The sequence below is a fragment of the Limanda limanda genome, chromosome 5, assembly GCF_963576545.1.
Source record: "Limanda limanda chromosome 5, fLimLim1.1, whole genome shotgun sequence".
NCBI classification, from domain to species: domain Eukaryota; kingdom Metazoa; phylum Chordata; class Actinopteri; order Pleuronectiformes; family Pleuronectidae; genus Limanda; species Limanda limanda.
In genome coordinates, this window is record NC_083640.1 from 27,536,264 (window position 1) to 27,556,657 (window position 20,394).

At 39.1% G+C, this 20,394-nt stretch overlaps 1 protein-coding gene across 1 annotated transcript; it reads right to left on the minus strand.

Annotated features, from left to right (window-relative positions):
* Positions 1 to 1,010: 1,010 nt before the first annotated feature.
* On the minus strand, positions 1,011 to 9,123 carry zgc:162952 (PKc_LIMK_like_unk domain-containing protein). Its single transcript, XM_061071969.1, has 8 exons — positions 8,944 to 9,123; positions 8,308 to 8,429; positions 6,535 to 6,583; positions 5,695 to 5,844; positions 2,929 to 3,102; positions 2,403 to 2,486; positions 1,650 to 1,736; positions 1,011 to 1,115 (listed from the first exon to the last, which is right to left on the minus strand). Exons 1-8 carry the CDS (start codon positions 9,121 to 9,123, stop codon positions 1,011 to 1,013), a joined length of 951 nt encoding a protein of 316 aa, XP_060927952.1.
* Between the last annotated feature and the right edge of the window lie 11,271 nt (positions 9,124 to 20,394).

A 20,394-nucleotide genomic window follows, 5' to 3' on the forward strand; every position in this document is an offset into this window, starting at 1 on the left:
GAACTCAAAGTTAACACATATATTCAGAAAAATTACAGCAGAAAAAAGATGAGGACATTGAACCTTAAATGCAGATGAGAAATGGCTGTTTTTTGTGATTTCCTGTTGAGAATTGGTTCTTTGGAGAAAACATCATCCAAATACAAACTCATCATGCTAAGAAAAGTCCAATAACCTAAAGACTGTACTTCTTTGTTCCTGTAAAGCTGATATGTTGGAGGCTTTCGTTAGTGAAAACACTTTTATGGAAATAATAAATAGCTTAAAATGATACCAACATGAATATTAACAGTGAAGCTGAAAGTTTGACGGCATGTTTGAAGTTTCTGCCTCAACTATTCAGAACATATAAAAAATAACTAATAATCTCTTCAGCTCATTTCCTTAGTCCTGTGTGTAGATCCACTGCTGCTGTGCTTTCTGGAAAACCTTTTAGTCCAATCAAATATATCACATGTCAGGCGAATCCTTTGTCAAAGTTCCAGTAGAGAGCAGCGCATCACAAATGCAATTTCCTTTTGAAGAGCAGTGTCCAGGGCTGCAGAAGCACACAGAGGAGGCAGAAAATACATCAACAGACTCAATCGTCTGCCTTGTTGGTTACAGAAAAAAAATCTCAAACAAAGAAAAGCAGAAACACAGGAAGGAAGACAACGCTTTAGTCAAGTAAGACATCAGCTAAAACAAACAAACAAAACCAGAACAAACTCTAAATTCACTCCTACAAGCCTTACTGCTATTTACTGTATATGTAAAGCATAGTGTCCATGAGAAGTTAGGATAGTTTCCACTGAAAACACATCTAAATCTGTATATATGCACCACCTCAGTGAAGTCACGTTCCACTGTGGCCATGTGTTGTGCAGTGGAAGAGAGTTAAGCCAGAGAGGCCTGAACACCCGATTGGGTGTTGTCTTTACTCAGATTCAGTCCAGTTTCCTCTCAAGACAGTGGCGATTAACCTCAGACCCTCCGGTCCTGATGCTGAATAGGTGGGGTTTCCTGACCGTTCAGCTCGTGCTCAGGTCAGATTTGGGCGGTGGCTCGAGGGTCTCAGCAACTTCACCCAGCTCATCCAGCAGCTCTGTGAAGGCTGGTCGTCTGAAGGACTCCAACTGAGACAGGAGCAAAGACAAGTGTTTGAGGATGCTCATGCTAGGTACATAATTAACACTATGGTTTCACATTATTAAACTGATCAACAGATGGCAGTAATATCCCATGATATTTGGCAATGCCCCAGCAAAAAAAGGTAAGAAGAAGACCAGTAAGAATACCACAAATTAAAAATACTTAAATCCAAGTATCCACTAGGGAACACAATTGAAGTATAAAATCTACACATTTGTCAGTTTTTATAAAGCAAAACAACATGTACCCAATGTAGTGTTGTTCATCATCGACCATCTTAACTTTCACATATCTCCTCTTGCCACAAATGAACTAGTAAAAATGATCATGATGATATACAGTACAGGTTTAAACTTAGACTATTATTGATGATTCACAAACAATAACTTAGAATACATTTTATGGAATGCAAATAATACTATATATAAATATAACTGCATATTAAAACACGATTACTTCATTTCTAACATTTTTTCTCAATTCTCCTCATCAATGCTGTGACCATCTTATCCACCTACCATACAGCAGCTGGCTGCCAGGTCCAGGAGACGCTGAGGACAGTCGCTCACTATCTCCTTAAATGTGTTCACATTCAGCCCATAGTCCTGAAATACACAGACATCATCAGACAATGCAGTGTGGACACAATATAACACACATTTACTGGGCATCTGTGCTGTAAGTGGAACAATGAACATATGCTGCTGCTCCGTGAGCTCTGACTCAAAGGTGTTTTTGGATCAATACATGAGATTAAAAAAGGCTAAGGACTTGTTACATTTAAAATCCATAAGTGTTTTTATTTCCTTATCATTGAGTTTCCTATTTTAAATGATTAGTTTGGGGAAATAGGTTCAAATTTCAGCTGTTCGTGGCCACCACCTCGCTGACCTGCTTCACACACACCCTGTTATAACCTTCATTGAGTTTCTGCTATGACGTAAACATGTGGCCTCCACTTTCACCTCTCCAGTACAAACAGATTATAGCCAAACAAATGGCTGCTTGTCAGGGGCAGAAAGCAGATAAAACTGAATTGGAAAAAGGAGGCGAGATATTATCTGTTACTGGAACAATTAATCGTCTCATCAATGTTCAGCTACTCAATCAACAACAACTTTGGTGTGTGATGAAATATTCATAACTTACTACAACTACAGCTTAACACAATTTTAAAGAGTATTCAACTAATTGTGATCATGGGAGTTATTACAGGTAAACACAAATTGCTACAATAGTAGCTGATGAGGGGTTTTCAAATTGAGCTGTACCTGTGTCCTGGGTAGAATCTCTGGGTCAGCAGAAATCCTGGCCAGGATCTCACAGAGCATGATGCCGAAGGAGAAAACATCCACCTGAAATAAAAATATACTAATTTTGACTTTTACAATTTAGTCAGCAATTTTACTTTTGAACAAAAATGACAAACATTACTTAGGTGCAACTCCTTACGTGTAAGTGTGCTGCTTGTCTTTGTCTCACATGACAGTAAATTTATAATTTGGGGTTTTGAAAAAACAAGCTTTGAGACAGGAGACCTTTTCAGGGTTTTCTTATCAAATGGATAATAAATTAATTAATGAAGTAATCAGTAGATAGGTTAACAGTAAAAATCATTATTAACTTCAGACCCAAGATGTTGTGTACATTTATTCCAGGTTGGTTGCATCACACTTAAAGAGCAAAGTAGTAAATGCATGTTGTATGAATTAATGTTTACAATGCTTGCAGCACATTATGTCCACATAGTAAATCTGCATCCAGCTGAAACACCAGTAATAGTAGTTTATCCTCTACCTTGCGGTCGTATGGCTCCCCTCGGAGCATCTCAGGGGCCATCCAGAAGGCTGAGCCCACCAATGAGAGCTTCCTGCCGGGATCTTTAACTGGCAGATCCACCACCTCCCTGGCGAGGCCAAAGTCCGTCACCAGGGCCTCCCGTCCCCGAGATGACACCCGGATCAGACAGTTCTGCAGAATAAAAAACAGGAGATAGATGCATCACAGGTTCATGAAACCGCAATGTATTATTTCGTCAGCAGATGGCAGTGTAAGGCTGATGATGCCTGAAAAACAAATCAGTTAGCATCAACAGTTCCTTTTACCATTTTGTCCTTAATTAAAACTTAAAACAATTTTGATCTTTAAATGTGCTTCCATTAAGTGTGCATGTGTTCCCTGGAACAAAGTGAGCATCCAGCTGCAAGACAAACAGTCTCTCTTCAGTCTCTCCACTTATCAATAGGCTCAATAGAATCAATCAGCACCTTTCTAGCACACTAAATAATTCAGCCACACCACATGTGAAGAGAGTCCATTTGGCTGCCTGTGTGGCACAAAGGAGCCTCCATCACAGAGGCTTGCTAACAGGCTGATATTTGACTTTTAATTCATTTAATTTTTGTATTATGTTAATCTCTTCATGGATCACTGAGTTTCCAGGCAGAGATGGAGGTGCGATGAGGCACCGACAGTGGGAGAGATGTTGCATAACAACAGTGGGTGGCCTGCAGTGTGTGAGTGTATAACATATACAGTATGTCCCCCCAGAAAGGGAATGTAAGTGCATGTAATGTCTCTGAAGTCATGGATACACAACTGTGTATGTGTGTGTATGTGTATGTGTTTTTGTGTGTGTGTAAATGGCCTGTATTTATAATTCATATAGAGCTTTTTACAGGACAGTTCTATATTCACCTATTCACACAAATCCATTCATACAAATATCTTTGTAAGGGCCAGCTTCATCAACCTGCAGAGTGAATTCTGACCAACTTTTAATGGGTTGTTTTAGGTTTAGGATTAGAATAAGGTTTAGGTTAGGGTCTGGGTAAGGGTTAGGCATTTAGTTTTGAGGGTTAAGGTTGGGGTAAAAGACTAGAAAATGCAATCTGCCAATGAGTGTCCTCACTAAGATAGATGTACAAACGCGTGTGTAAGGTACAGTAAATCTCTTAGCGTGTGGCTCTCATTGCACCAGAAGCCCTTTCCAACCAGTAGCCTGTCATTATGAGGCTCTCCTTGGAAAAACTCTGGTCCCAGACTTCTCCTCTAAATTTAGCCAGGGCCCCTCATGTCTGTGCCAAGGAAAGCAAAGTTCTCGGGAACAAAACTGGAAAGCTCTTGTAGATTACAAAGAGAAAAAAAAGACAGCTTGTAAGCACTCATTAAAAGGGGCCTCAAATTTCCATAGCTTCAGCTCTAATTCAAGCTAACTTGCAGAGTTACTGAGGCATATTCACAATGACTGCATTAGTCGAGGGGGCTTTGGAATGTTATTTGCTTTTTGGACGTCCTGAAACAGCCAGAATCTTCACATGTCCAGCCATTGGTAAAGTGGGCGACTTAATCCCAGTGAGCTTTCTATTCAGACTTTTTAGGCTGGGATAAAACCGAAATGGGTTCAAAAGAATCAAAAGTACAAATTCCTGCTTTTTGGATCTTGATTCAGTTATTGGTTGTGGGTGTTTACATTATAAAGAGATTTAACCATGAGTGTGACAAATAACAAACATGCAAATGTGATCCAGTCCAATGATGTTGGTGGGACAGTTTCACATCCTTCTTCAGACACAATTTACTCATGATAAAAACATTAAAAAATATATTGACATGCAAATTCATCCCACAAAAAAAACTCCCCAGTGTGAAAAGACCTTAATGACATTATATGAGAAGGTCAGACAACAGGCTTCCATGTGAAAGGATATTTTTTACACTTTTTTAAATTGAATTGAATCCATCATGTGGACAGGCGTTCATCTTTCCATGATCAATGCAGCTGTTTTCATCGAAGTAATACTTTTGTATTTTCTCTAACAGAGCCATATCATGATGTCATCTGCAGACTATAGCCTCTATTCTACTAGTTTATGTAAGTCAAGGGGTGCACAAGATGGCAACAATGGTTGTGGACCTGTCAGGCTCACAAATGTTTAAAAACTTTTTAAACTGAACTTGAAAACAAATACTGCTTTGTTTAGATTCATGTCAGGACACTGGATTTGAAGTCAGGAAAAATATCATCAAAATAACAAAGCTACAGCTAATTTATTTATTTCGACCACCCTCTTCCTTCTGCGGTCTGTGTCTACCTTTACCTGTGACTCCATTGAAATCTGAAGACAGAAATGTGAATGATTCAAGCCAATTCTGAAAACTGTCATCGTTCTTAGTATTAATTATTTTTATTAAATTACAGTTCATCTCTGCAGTTGTTTTTCTTTCTTTCTTCAGACTCTCCAGCACTTTATTTTCTTTATCCATGTTGGATGTTTCAGGTCACATATCAGTGCAAGTTATTAAATATCCTATTAAGACAGGCTCTGGTGTTATACTTCAAGGTACTGAAGTGTTTTTTAAGTCCAAAATTGTTGTTGTTGAGCTGTGTTAGTATTAGCAACAGTGTGTCCCCCTGTGAGGTCTCTGTGGGTTGTAGTTGTGATAGCACATAATGAGAGATGAGATGAAACGTTAATGAGCCCTGTTGGGGTAGGGGGTGTGGAGGAGGCACACTGGACTGACACAGGCTGTAGTGAGACAGAGACTTGGGGGGGGTCTTACCTTTGAGTTGAGGTCTCTGTGGTAAATGTTCTTGTAGTGAAGGTAGATCATTCCTCTGCTTATGTCACAGGCAAGGTCCACCTTCTCTCTCCAGCACAGGGGCACATCTTTCCTGGCCAGAAGCTCCTCCAGACAGCCACCGTTGACGTACTGACACAGCCAACACACACAACCATGTTTACATCGTGTAAAAATGAAGCTTTGCATAGTCATCACAGCCACTCTCACTTCAAGGCGGTCCCTTTAAATATGACGTCCACCTCAATGATCCCTGCCTCCTCCATCCGAGGCTCCACCTTTACAGTTTACAGTCTTAACCAGGCTCAACCAGGTTTAACAGGTTTAAAAGGTTACTCAACGTCTTGATTTGGGCTTGCTCTTGTATAGGAGGGTTTCTGACGTGTTCAACAGAGCTCTACATCTCTAGCATTGAATCACCAAATGTAGAATCAATGCAAAGGCACATTTACTGCTCTGGCAGCACCTGGACATCCAATACCTCACTAACACGCCTTATGTTGTTTTTTCCTATACTCTGTCACCCGTCTGTATATCAATAAAGTTGCGTCAGCAGGACAGTGTAAAAATATCAGACTATGTGAACGTTCTTATCATATATGCCTTTATTTCTGAGGTAATGACCTATCCACAGCTTTATGATAAGGTGTAGGGTTTGATATAACTGCTGATACGGCTGGACCCAGGTCCGGGTTACACAACACACACCTGACTCAGCTCACTCAACATTACTTTGTCCCTATCAGCTCACGCAAATGCAATCCGTTGTGCTTTTATTTCCACAGAGCTAGCCTGGGAACATTCACAGTAACAATGACTCACCTCTAAGATAGGATACAGTTTGTCATCTTTGACACAGATTCCCAGATATCTACAATAATAGAAAATACATTCCATTAATTCTACATCAACTTTATTACTGACATTTAGTTTCCAAACACAATTTGTAGTTATAGTACATATTTTGTATTTATTTGAATGTTTTTGTAAATTAAATTGCCTATGTATATGGTATATTTTCATATTGTTTATTATCGTGAGAGCGGTCATTTTAGAAAAAGTGTTTGTGCTAAAAAATGTGTGAGTCCATCTCTCAGTACATAGTTTCCAACTCTGTCAATGGCTCTCTACCACAAGTCTAATAAATCATGTGAAATGCAGTGTTTTAACAATGGAGCTCTGTGGCACAGAGGAATAAGAAACATCAGATTTAAGGTGCCTTCAGCAGACTTAGTTTGTAGTAGTTTTAAGAAAGTAAAATATTTGCAGATAGATGCTTGAATATTAATAAGATAACCAAATATAATCTGCTACACATACTGTTTTCAACAAAGAAAGAAAGTGACATATTTACCTTTAATGTCAGATTCAATAATTAAAACATTGAGTAACCTGTCCCGTTTCTGTTTTACACGTTTCTTAACCAATGTATTTACATTATTTATACCGCTGGACTGCCTTTTAATAGCACTCAGGTTGCATCCTGAGAACATTGGCTTCAACAAACTTCATTAACACAAAGTGTGTGTTTTGATTTGGTGTGTGGCAGGTAATCACGGTATAACCTCAACAGATACAATATGCCACACTCTGATAAACCTACTGCCATGACATTGCTACAAGGCTATAATAAGATTGCTTAGGCAAACATTATGTCTGCCTTATGTAACTGCTGTAGACGACAGCACCAAGGTCTCATTTCATTAACTGTGACTGTAGCTGCAGCAGGGCCAAGCGTCAGTTATGTTACATGGACCTAAATGAATATTCTATTAACAAGCTATTTGAGTGTTTTCCTGCTCATTATTTTAGTTTTAAGACAAACTAAGTTTTGCTTCACTCCCACTGCTCCCACCCACGCTGCTTTCATCCACTAGTCTTCACAAGAAAACTGCCTAATAAACCCACGTTACACTGCCAGCCTACTCAGCATCAATCATCAGGGAAAGTTAACAACTAGTGAACACAGAGGAGCAGATATACTGTAGGACCAGATATTTTTATCAGGGGTTAGTGGTGACAATAACAGAGTAAAAAGAGGGTGAATATTTTACCTCCATCAATCAAGTTGTATCTGCTAGAAAATATGTTCCATACATCTACTTTATATTAGGTGATAAGAATATTGTGATTCCCTATGAGGCAGAATTTTTTTTTTTTGATGATGCTACAATAATTTATAATATTGCATATCATTGCATATTTATGTTATCATTAAGTTCCTATTATGGCAGGATGCCTTTACTTTTTACTAATTTGACGTGCTTTGATGTCAATTTTCTACGTTGCTTAGTAAATATGATAAGAACAATAGTTCAATTATTTGACATGGTGTACATAAGTATGAAGGCCTTTCAATGGTATTGCTGTTCTATTGCTTTATAACTATAGACGATATAAATACTGTTCCCACGTTACAGACTGTGAAATTGAGACGTAGGGAAAACAAGAGTGAGAGTGTGATGTGTGGGAGGGTGTTGAGTCTGTACCAACAGAGAGGAATGTGTTGTGATGGAAAGCCACAGGCATTTCTTCTGCTGTAGCAGACAAACCTCTGAGGCTTTAGTAAGATGTGGGACACGAGCAGACAGATACCTGACAATGTTGGGGTGGGAGAGTTTCTGCAAAAGGCTGATCTCTCGTACGATGCTGTCCTGGTCCACGTCATTTTTGTAGATCTTGACCACCATCACCTTCCGACTGGTGCTGTGCATCACCTGAGGGACATTGGTGGAAGCAGAAGTAGCAACAGCGACTAATAGATATACAGTGGAGACAGTCTGACAGCAGACTTTAAACTAAATTAAACTAACTAAATTTATAAATTAAAGTAAAGTAATTTGCTGCTCATGTATTTATTTAATTGAACATCAAGAGAAAAACCTAACTTTCTCAATCTCACTTAATATGGTCACATCAAAGTGCTGATTTCCCCAATCATTTATCCCTCCTGTGGCTTCTTTCTAGCTCATTTCAGCGTGGACCAATCCTACACATATGAAAACCAGCTCTTCTTGTAGCTCTGCTCCAGTAGCGGTATCACATTGGAAGTTATATAAGATCTCAGCTCGTGATGAGTTGGGTACTGCATCCCCATGGTCTCCAAAGCTGGTGGGCCAATCACGGAATGGCAAGAATGTCCCAATTAGTTGCGGAAACAAAGCAAGCTTTGATAGCAGCTCCCACGTAGGCAGGCAACAGGGGGAAATGGGGTGAGGACAGTAAGAATACCTTGTAGACTTTGGAGAAAAAGCCACTTCCGATTAGCTCGGCAGTAAAGTTTTCCCAGAACTCCAGTTTGCGGACAGCGGTGCGGAGCTTCTGCCAGCGGTCCACATTGTAGTACTTGTCTGAAGACTCTCCGTACAGGGTGGGACTGGTGGGCTCTGGGGACACATCCACATCACACATCCTGGAGATGTCCACTGGAAAAGAAGGGACACACAATGATCTATCTATCTATCTCTGTGTGTGTTTGTGTGTCTTTAATTGAATTATCTGTAAGTTGATGGTCCCTATAATTAAGAAGAAACAGGTAGGACATACTACAGTGTACTATGTCCTACCTGTTTCTTCTTTAGTAACTACACTGAAGATACAGGCCAAAAGTCCAACCCATTCACAAGGTAATTGATGCTAAAAGCTGCAATCATAAGAGCTGCCATGTCTATGTGTTTTACTGTCACTAGCTTCTTCAAACACCCCTCAAATGTGTTTCTGAAGTGAGATCATAGACTGTAAATAAAAATGGATGCCCCCTAAAAGTAAACCCAAAGCAATCGCCAACTGGTGGTCATGAAGCCTGCCTCCTTCATGTTATTGAAAGGGACATGTACCAGGTTAAAAAAGTCAATCTAAAAAGAAAAAAAAACATGTCAAAAAAACTTTTCTCAAAAAACCCTTTTCAGTATTTTTCAAACTGAGGTCACTACCGCGCAGACTTTGGCTACCAATACTCCAAATATAAACATATTTCTAAATTAATTTAATGAAGGGCTTACTGTTTCACTCATCAATCTGATTGAGTTTTATCCACTTGCAGTTTAAGCTACTGCAGCTCATAAGCAAAAATCACAGTATTTGCATGGCATCAGTTTGGAACACAGATGATTAATATTCATTTCTTGATCTATATCAATCCAACAATATCTAAAATAATTCCATTGTGCAATGCTGCTACAATGATCGACACAAAAGACTGGATGAGAAAAAGACCAATAGACCAATTTATGCATCTAATTATATGAAAGCAACCCCTGGATGAAAGAGAAGCTCACAAAAGGTCTAATTTCACTCTGCCACTTATTCGCTGCACAGATGAGATTAAGGGCCTCCACTTTACAGACTGAAACAAAGACAGAGAATGAAGTGAGGGTATAAATAGAGACCGGTCGGATGGATAACACGGCTGGACACTGGACACACAATGTCCAGAGTAGTCAAGTGAGATGTTTTTCCTCAACACACATAATGTAGGTTTAATCTCATTTCTGAAAAGGTGTCATTAAAACATACTGTTATTTTAATGAGTTTGATGGTCAATGTGCATTGAAGGTGGATTTATATACAGCAATAAGGACTCTGGATCAGTTATATGTATAATAATTATAATTATTTAATAATTCAGCATATTTTATTGCATGCACATAATGCCAGCTAATAATATAGTCATCAACAGGAAGGCAGCAGTAACTCAGCTGAGGCTGCAGAGCTAGAGTCACAATCTGGAGTAAACAGCATGAATCCATGGAGACTGCTTTTTGTGATGGTGTGAGGAATGTTTTCTATACCATGGTTTGAATATAACAATCAATCAGAGTACTGTTACTGACCATGTTGTTTTCTTCATGGTCCCTGTTTATCATCTTCTAATGGCTACTTCCTGCAGGATAATGCTATATGTGCCCAGTAAAAGTCTCAAACTGGTTTCATGAACCTGTTTTCAGTGACCTCCGCAATTACCAGATGTGATTCCAGTAGAACCTTTGTGATGTGGTAGAACAGCAGATTGGCAGCATGAATGTGCAACTGATAAATCTGCAAAGGAGAGAAGACCTTGTATCAGTATGATGCATCTAATAAAGACCTGGATGAGTGCAAGCTATAAGAATATAGCTGTCTAAATTATGTACATTATTGTGAAACTACCTATTGTACATGGTATGTACATGTAAATATTTTACTAGCTGTGTATGGTTTAAAAGCTGGTGTCTATCATGTCCAGAACATACTCATATTTATACTTAATGGTGCATTTTACTTTGGAGCAAAAACATTTAATTTCTCGGAGTCAAACTCGTGGTGGTGGAACTGGACATGTCCCACCCTTCCCCTTGGTGTGTTCACTTTTGCGAACACACCCAAAGCAGCCAAAGCAGGAAATGGGAGCTGGCTCTCCTCTGAGTCATATTGGCCTGCTTTAAATGATAGTGCTTCTTTCCAAAATATACTTATTAAGTTGGAATAAGAGTGCTGGGAAATTATTATGAAGCAGTTAAGTTATATGCAATGTATGTTGGTCTAATTTGATATTGTTACAGAACTGTTGGGATAGTTTGTCATTGGAAATACACTTGTCAGACTTACTCTCTTGCCCAATACACACCTACCAGCAACCTTTAATTTGACCATTTAACAAACTGTATCCTCATTGTCCAAATTATTAAACTGACAATTTGTGGGCTCAGGTGGTAGAACAGGTCGTCCACTGACCAGAAGGTTTGTGGTTCTGATTCTGTGTGTGTCCTTAGGCAAGATACTGAACTTGGACTGGGCGATGACTTAAAATCACTGTGTTTAAATAAGTGTCAAGTCCTGTACGTGTCCTAATAACTTCTGATTAGGGATGTTGTTTATTGTTAACATGGTCAGCGGGGGAGTGAGGGGGGAGAACATGTGGCACAGAAAGTTCAATGCACGCATCGGGGAAAGTATGAACCTAATTAGCCGAAATGAGCAGGATTAGGTAAATTAAAGGTTATTATTCTGAACCCCAATTGCCTTTGACAAATGTGCCAGGCTGCCAGCACTGTGAGTGATGCACGATGGAGAAAGTGCTGCACATAAATGCACTTTATGAATGTGTGTGAAAGGGTGGATGGCAAATATGAACTTTAAAGCTCTTTGAGTGGTCATAAAGACTAGAAAAGTCCTATATAAATATAGACCATTTATCATTCATCAACAGGGAACTTTTTGATGGAAAAATGTCATGGCCAGGCCAGAAACTACCTGGAATCTGAACTGGTTATTAAACAACTTCACGGTGGTGACAAAACTTCAGAGGAATATTCTTGGTTTCCCTCTGCTTCTAGATTTTGTCCTAAACTAAGGTTATAGCTCCATAGTTAATGCAGAGATGGTAGTAAGAGTATTTATTTAACTGGGCAACAAACCAAGTACATATATTCTTTAACTGTTATATGCCTATCTCGCAATGTTCAAGACAGTAAAAAATAAATTCATGGATCGGCAGTATGGGTTCTTCGCAGACCCATACTGCATCCTTCCAACCAGTTTCGAGGTAATCCAAAAAAACACAGATGAAAACGTAACCTCTTTGGCAGAGGTACAATAGTCTGGCTCGGCATCATCAATTTAAATTGGCAGATGTGAACAAAGTTGCTGATCCAACTGATATTATTTAATTGTTTGAGGGTAGCTTCAGTTCCCACAGTCAATCTTGAACCTTGTTCTTCATAGAGCAGGTACTCCTGACCTAGTTTCCACCACAGAGTGCTGGTGTAACAACACCAAAGGTCAAAGTTTATGTTTTCCATGACAACAGCCTCTCTTGCCTTTACAATGACGTTGGTGGAAAGCACACGCTGACACGCAACACAATTGGCACGGTTTCGTCAATCAAGCTGAGAGAATCAACCCCGGCTATTCAGGCTGCTTTTGTTCATTCGGCCCCGGACTAAACAATCACGGCACTTTCAGCTCTGACACTCTGTCAGAGAGGAATGCTTACAGTGCAGCCCTAACATCCAGCTGTCACTCACTCTCTGTCTAATTCTCCCGTCTGAATCTCTCACTACTTCTTTTCTCTCTGCACTGGAGAAAGAATGACTGTGGTTCACAAATTTTTTCTTTAAACCTCCCTTTGGGATCTAAAAAATAATTGTTACGACTCCAAACGTTTACATTGCCTGCCTTTTTATAGCGATACATCACACAATAATATAAATTAAACAATACTGTGACAAGCTGCATTTAACTGAATGACATAATGCACTGCACCAGAGTTTCTGTTATGTATGGGACAAATGCTTTGTTAAAAAGCAAAGCTTAGAAGCCACTGGACAGGCTTGTGATATTTCAGATATGATTGATGCACTTGTTTGAACAGGGTCTTATTGTTCTCTTCCTGTTTACCCTGTTCTTACTAGACTATATCATGTTGTTTTTCTGGAGGAGAGTATACGTCAGACTTCCTCTTTGTTGTGGGCTGATCTGTTCATGCTAGTGCACAGCAGCAACACAACCTTATGCTGTTAAACCTTGCAGCAACACCACATTTTATAGTTTATAGGCTACACACATCACGGCATCCTTTGCCATGCGACTGAGCACCCAGAAAGTAGAAGGAGGGAAAATAATAGATTAATGGTTTCAGGCTGTTTCTGCCATCACCTCCTTATTCAATACCCATGGTCAACGCTATCAAAACTGCAATTAACTCGTAAATTATTTTGTGGTGACAAGTGACACTTATTTTTTACATCTAAAATTAAGTATTGTCCATGGCTTGACAAATGTGATGTCTGGACAATGTCTGAGATTCAGATCATAATCAGGGAGAGTTTCTCTTTCACACATCTTTCGCACATACCCGGAGGTTTTCCCTGTCAAACATGTTCACACCAGAGTACTTTTGTGCAGGACGTCCACTCACTTGCAGTAAATTTTCTGAACAATGACCTGCTCTATTCACACATCGGCTCAATCAGACATTAGATGTACTTTGTAAGAGGGAGGTGGTTCTGACTGGTTCTGGCGTTCATACATATAGTTCATCTGGCAAGGCTCAGGCATGTGATGTATGCTTGTAAGCTGGTTAATATTCCCTCTCCTTTACCGACCGGATATATTAACTAGAAAATGGTTGCTTGTTGTGTCTTGAAACAATAATACTTAGAGCTGAGAGACTGAACCAAAACAGTAAAGCTGAAGGCCATATAACCAAAGCAATGAGCTAAAACACACAAAAAATCATATTAATATAATATTTTTTTAAACAAGTCAAAGTGTGAATCATTTTCCAGCTTCTAGTGCAAATACAGAATTCTGCATCTTGCATCTCATGATTTTCAAAGGAAGGCAATAATGTCACTGTTACTGCTGAATATAGACGCACTCTGCAGTGTGTCTCACTCTCCATTTCCCAATGGTCTGTTTTTCTTGGCTCTTGTGTTGTTAGTTTCTTCCAAGATCTGATTCTTTACCAGCACTGACTCTTTTATTTTTATTTTCAGAGAGTGTGAAAGTTGGAAAGCTGCACAAGCAACATGCAGGAAATATGCCTGTCTGTGTTGAAGGTCACTCATCACAACCCACTGTGAGTTTGACCTACGTCTGACCACACAGAAAGTCAATAGAAATATCAGGGCCCGCCGCTGCCTGCTGACGTCCCCTCAGCTGATAAAGAATGTTTCACAATAAAAATCAGTTTGCGCCAAAGTGGGATTTCCGTCTGTCAACACAAGGATTCTCTCTGAGGAATTTTCAAAGATTGTACAGGGATGTGATGTTAGCTCAGAGCAGAGGGTATGTTGTGTATGTGTGTGTTTTTATGCGCTTCAGGACCAAACCCTTCTGAGCATGGAGGACCCTGTCAGCTTCCAAACAAGGGGGATTTACGTCATTAGGTGACATCAAGGGGGTGACTCACTTATGAGTTCACACTTGAAGCCAGAATGATATAAGTCACACTACGTTAAAGAGGAGTTGGCTCAATCTGCTGTTTTCTTTTATACATAATTAGTGTTAATGAACCAGATGAATCACAGGAGGGTCTCACTGCGCGAGACCCATTAAAATGTCGACACACACACACACATACAGAAAGATATTTTCCAGTTGCAACTCAATCAAGAAAGTGGAAAAGAATCAAAATCAAGTCTTAAATCGATATTCTAGTCAGAGTTTAGTTTGACAACAGAATATTGAAAGCCTCAGTGACTTTGGGCATAAAGTATTAAGAGAATTGCAGCATAGCAGAACATTGGTGTGCCTTAACAGCCCTCTGGTCACAACATTTTTGGCTGTAGCCATACCACAGCAGCTGTAATCTGCTTCATGGATTTTCCTAAGGGACTTGATGCTTGCCTCAGAACTCTGCCTTCCTCTGCAGTTTTTTTTAAGGCAGAGGTGGCAGCTAGGGGGGTATCAGCGTTTCATTTTAGATGACAGATCAATGAGGGATGGTCAGAGCTACATCACACATAGCTGTGGCTGCCCACTGGTGTTGTTAACCACAGTCTGTGGTGAATGGTGCAATGGTGGCCTATGTCACTACTGAGGAATGTAAGCTGTTGAAGGAAAAGTAGAGTGGTTGGTGTATGTCCCATTTAATTCAGAGTTATAACACTCACTCTAATGAGGGGAAGATCAAGAAATGCAGCTCTTGGGATGTATACAGGCGATTATTAATTACTTAAATAACTGTTTTCATTTGAACATATCTGCATATCATATAGAACTGTAAGCACATACTATATACATTAGAACATATGACGTGAACATAACATGAGAAACCATGACCATAGAACTTCATGCAATTAAATTGGTAATGACTTGCTTATTATAACATTAAACTGCAGATAATTTTATATACTTATATAAAAGAATTGTGCATATATTTAAAACAGTACAGCGGCTGAGGTAGAGGTATATTTCACTGTCATATCATTCTCCTCAAAGAGGTATATCCACTATCGTAGCAAACAACTGCACAAACACTCCCAGCAAATATGGAATAAAATTATTGTGGCAATGTCCCATGCCACCGGGGTCTCACCACAACAGCCAGAGACAAACCATTTGCTTTTCAGCATTTTATTTTATCCCACAAAACAAGTGAGAAAACATAAATCAAACTTCCATAATTATCATTTAAGTCATCTTTCTGCCACTCTGAGTGTAGGAAATCCAATCTTTACTCTCCTTTTGGCTCTATTTTGGTCTCCTCCAACTCTGCTAAATGCTCCACTATGTTAACAAAGCTGTGGGACATTAAATCCAAAAACAAGGAGCTTTATATTTCTGTTTGTCTTAATATGTTCACATGCTTCTTATTGAATATGTTACAAAATTCATGTTAATGCATGACAATGTTAAGATTAAGTTGGGGTAATCTTTTCATATTTCAAATCTGGTCAGTTAGTAAATTTGTTTAATTTCAAGTACAGCACTGTTTATAGGAACCAGCATCATTGTTAAAGCTTAAAGCTCACATAATGTGTAACAGTCAACTTCATGATGGTGGATTGTATACTGATCGTTGATCATAGATCATAATGGTGGTCCGTGGTGGCAGCTAATGGTGGATAGTGGTGGTGGATTTTGATCATGGTGGAAGCTGATCATAGACTATGATTACAAGAAGACTGCTTGATATACAATATACCCACATACTCTAACATTGCTGACAATAACTTCTCAATTTCAATTACTATTTCATTACTGCTCCCTTCATCTCTTTTTAGAGGATGTTGCACCTATATAGGTACTCTGATATATCAAGCCATTAGAGACAAATTGTGATTTGTAAATATTTACTGTACAAATAAAATTTGACTGATTGATTAAACAGCTTCAGTGGCGTCCGGTGCTCAGCAGTGGTGCTCAATAACCATTTCATAAGCTGGCAGCCGCTGACCTATCATCATTGTGTTTGTCTGAAGTGCACTGACGTCAGTTTGGATGTGTTATCAATGACGCATTACCACATCATGACAACAAAAAACTTTGGTGAAGCCATTCGGTAAACCACATCCTAAAGCTGCTGCCATCCAAAAATCCTACAGCATCAGTAATTCTGGTGACAGCTTTATTAATAGTGATCCTCCTGGTCTGCGCTGTGAGCCTGAGGCATTGTCCCGCAGATTGTGTGAGGGGATTCATTGGAGATCGATAGATTTTAATCCATTTCCAACGAACCCAATATTGAATTTGTTTACTTAACATTATGCAATGGACAGTAATGACAAAAGCTGTTTGATAACTCATTGTTCCTGTACTTCCACACAGCACCAGTCATAATGTTCTGTCGTCTTTAGAGGTAAGGAAGCAAAACGTGATTTTCAGATAATGAATGAAGCATGACACTGCCACAGGTTATGCATTCAGTCCTACTATATGTGGTTTAAGTGTATGCTTCCAGAAAGGCTGCTGTTAGGGTGCACTGTAACAGTCCTACATTGGAAAGGCTTCAGTGTTTAGGTAGATTAAACAAAAATAGCCAATGGCTTAAAAACAAACACAAACATGTTTCAATTCTCCCTGTACTCTATGATTTAGTCAGTGTTTGTGGCCTCAGAAATCTGTGTATACATAAGACTGAAATAATGCTATATGTGGAGGATATGTGTAGCTGAGCTATGGAATGGATTAATTAAGATGTACTTTTGGTGTATCTAGAGGAGTAAAATCCACTGGGGAGCAGAATTGTCCTTCACCGTAAGCCATCAATCTAAACTGTCACTTCTCAACAACATACAGAGAAACCAGTGCAATGCTGCAGTAGGACATATTTTCTGATGTTGAGTTTAGTGCAAGAAAAACAGCTGCAGCATCAGAGAGGTTATGTTACATTCTATGAGTTTCTCTATAAAACCTTCGCCTCGTTGTGGTGATCCAAAACTTCCTTACGTTCTGATTCTACCCCCACTGGTCATGTGCTAAATTGCATCCCAGAGAAACAAGGTGTTAATTACCGAGACAGCAACGTAAGTAAATTGGTGACTTGAGTTAAAAGGATTGATACCAACCCATATTTGTAAGGTCTTGGTCAATATGAAACTGTTATCCTGTTAGCTTAACTTAGCTTAAAATAAACTCTGCATTAGCTAGAAAAATATATAACTTGTTAGTTAGTGAGATTTGTAGATTCAAAGTGGATCGAGAAGGAGATACGGCCTCCAGGGGAACAACAACTGCCAAGAACTTTTACAGGGAGCTTCTGAGTGGGAAATGAAAGTGGATCTGAGGAAGAAATAACATCATATAAGCAGACCAGAACACAATTATTTAAATATTATCAAACCTAGGTGAAGAATATGTTCAAGTCAGGAATAAACGTTTTTTTTGCACGGTTTTCGCTGAAACAATCACAAAAATTGCATATGACGCCATATGCCCACATAATGATCCCCACATAATGATCGATACTTTCATTAAATTGGTAAAATCATTATTAACAGCGCAGCTGCAGGAGAAATATTCAGACTCTCCTGACTCGTCTCTAACCCGCTTTTGCTTGCACATGCCGTCTCACACACACACACACACACACACACACACACACACACACACACACACACACACACACACACACACACACACACACACACACACACACACACACACAGACATCTAACACACTTGTGACACTCAGACTGGGTAAAAACAACATAACTTGGTTTTCGTGAAAAGAGTTGACGTACGTGTTTGTTTGTATAGAGCAGGGATGTGAGATCCGATCTAAGATCACAAAAGCCACATGTTAATACCAGGTGTGTACATGGCCATAGATATGGATTTTGACTTTTGGTTGTTCAAAAGCAGTTTCTGTAGTTTTAGTGTAGTTTCAATGTCTCAAGGAGCCAAAAGAGATTTGTTGAGTCTGTAAGCATGCAGCTGAGTCTGTTGCTGTTAGTCTCATTGAAAAATGCTGCAGTCACAGTTCAACAATTAACAGGGAATGTCTTCATATGTTTACACACATTTTTTATGCAAATCACTTAATTTTTACGCAAACACATTTGGATTGAGCTAATGTGAAGAGACGGTATCAATCTCTTGCAAATATTTTAAAGCTAGCACTTAATGAAATGACTGTATAATAATATGTGACTGGCTGATGTACACAAGTTATTCAACCAGAGATTTAGATGTTGAGGACACCTGCTCCCTTTGAGGTCTTTACTTCAAACAATCCATTATCACTCAGGAAATAATACATTATACATTTCTTCTTGTGTTTCTTACACTCCACTGACCTCACTCACTATCTTCATTTACTGGTTTAAGCTCAGGTTACAGGTTAGGTTTTTTCTTACCTGGACAGTATTTCTGTGCTCACCTCATGAGCCACTGTGTTTTTCTCTTTCACTTTATACTGGAAAGTGTTGCAAGTACCAAACCAAACAGGTTTATTTAGTGAGCAAATCATCAACATTATTTGGAATTTTTATTACATAACACCCATTCATAGGCATCATGAGGATGGAAACTCTCTGATACAACAGAAAGCTGTTATTATGGTCTTGACTGTTCTGTGCTCTGCCCTGCGGTACACCATCTAATACCATGGGGAAGTGGTAATGTGGTTACTGTTGCAGTCCCAGCACCAAACTCCAAGGAAGAAGACAAAACAGGACACCGACTGAAGAGTGATCTCTTGAAAGTGATGTGCCAAGGGGCTGGACAGAAAAGTCAGTATGTACTTTTCTGTTTTGATGAAGGGAAAGTATAAATATTCCAATGGGGGCATCTTTTCAACTTCTTTTCCCTGAAGTTTCAGATTTATATAAAAAAAAAAAGACATTTGTAGATGAAAAATTGGCAACAAAACAAAAGTGGAATTTCTGTGGAAATGATCATGTTTAGGGCTCTGTGGTGTGCTGAAGCACATAAGCCCCTTTATGGCCTTGGGGATGGTGCTTGGAAGCAGTCATGGCCTATTAACTGTTCTTTTATATAAGCCTACAGCCATGTAAGTGGCTCTGTGCACCAACATTTCATCACTAAAATGTTTGTTTCAACACGTTCATTAATAATGCTAACATGCCAAGTGATGTTATAATATGATGATATAATGTTTGCAATATTCATCATCTTAGTTTTGGTAATATATGATAATTAGGCTTACAAGGACAAGGTACAGGTGATTCCTATTCCTATTCATGCAGTGCTTTTCTAGTCTTGATGACCTCTTCACGGTGCAGATTTGCCATCCACCCATTCACACACAAATTTAAACAGTGCCCTTTCTCTATCACACATCATTCACACACTGTGGGCACAGCCGTCGTTGGCAATTTGGGTTAGTATCAGTATCTTACCCAAGGACACTTCAAACCTCCAACCTTTTAGTAGGTGGACGACTCGCTTTATCAAATGAATTACAGGGAATGTCATTAGCTTTGCAGATATAAGGTCATGAACCAAAGGACCTGACAAAATAAAATATCTACACTAAATACACTTTGTCACACTTTGTTATCAGGGGCCATATTACATGTCTGTAATAAATGATATGTCACTCCAACTAATGTAAATGTCTAATCTAAATGTGTAAATGCAGACTGACATACTAGCATTGCCTTCCATAAAGCTAATAAAAGTAGACAATGGCTGAAATCTGTGGTAAACAGCTTTGATTTATTTGAATTGATCAACTTTTGAAAACTATAAAGTATAAGTATGCCAATATAATATTTAAAGCTCAAACAGCCA

Bases quoted from the DNA above. Each gene is read 5' to 3' on its own strand.
- zgc:162952 (XM_061071969.1), bottom strand. From the start codon at position 9,123: ATGTGTGATGTGGATGTGTCCCCAGAGCCCACCAGTCCCACCCTGTAC. The intron at 8,430-8,943 runs GTATTCTTACTG...AATGTCCCTCAG, and splicing joins TTTTCTCCAAAGTCTACAAG to GTGATGCACAGCACCAGTCG. The intron at 6,584-8,307 runs GTATCTGTCTGC...CTATTATTGTAG, and splicing joins TCCCACCCCAACATTGTCAG to ATATCTGGGAATCTGTGTCA.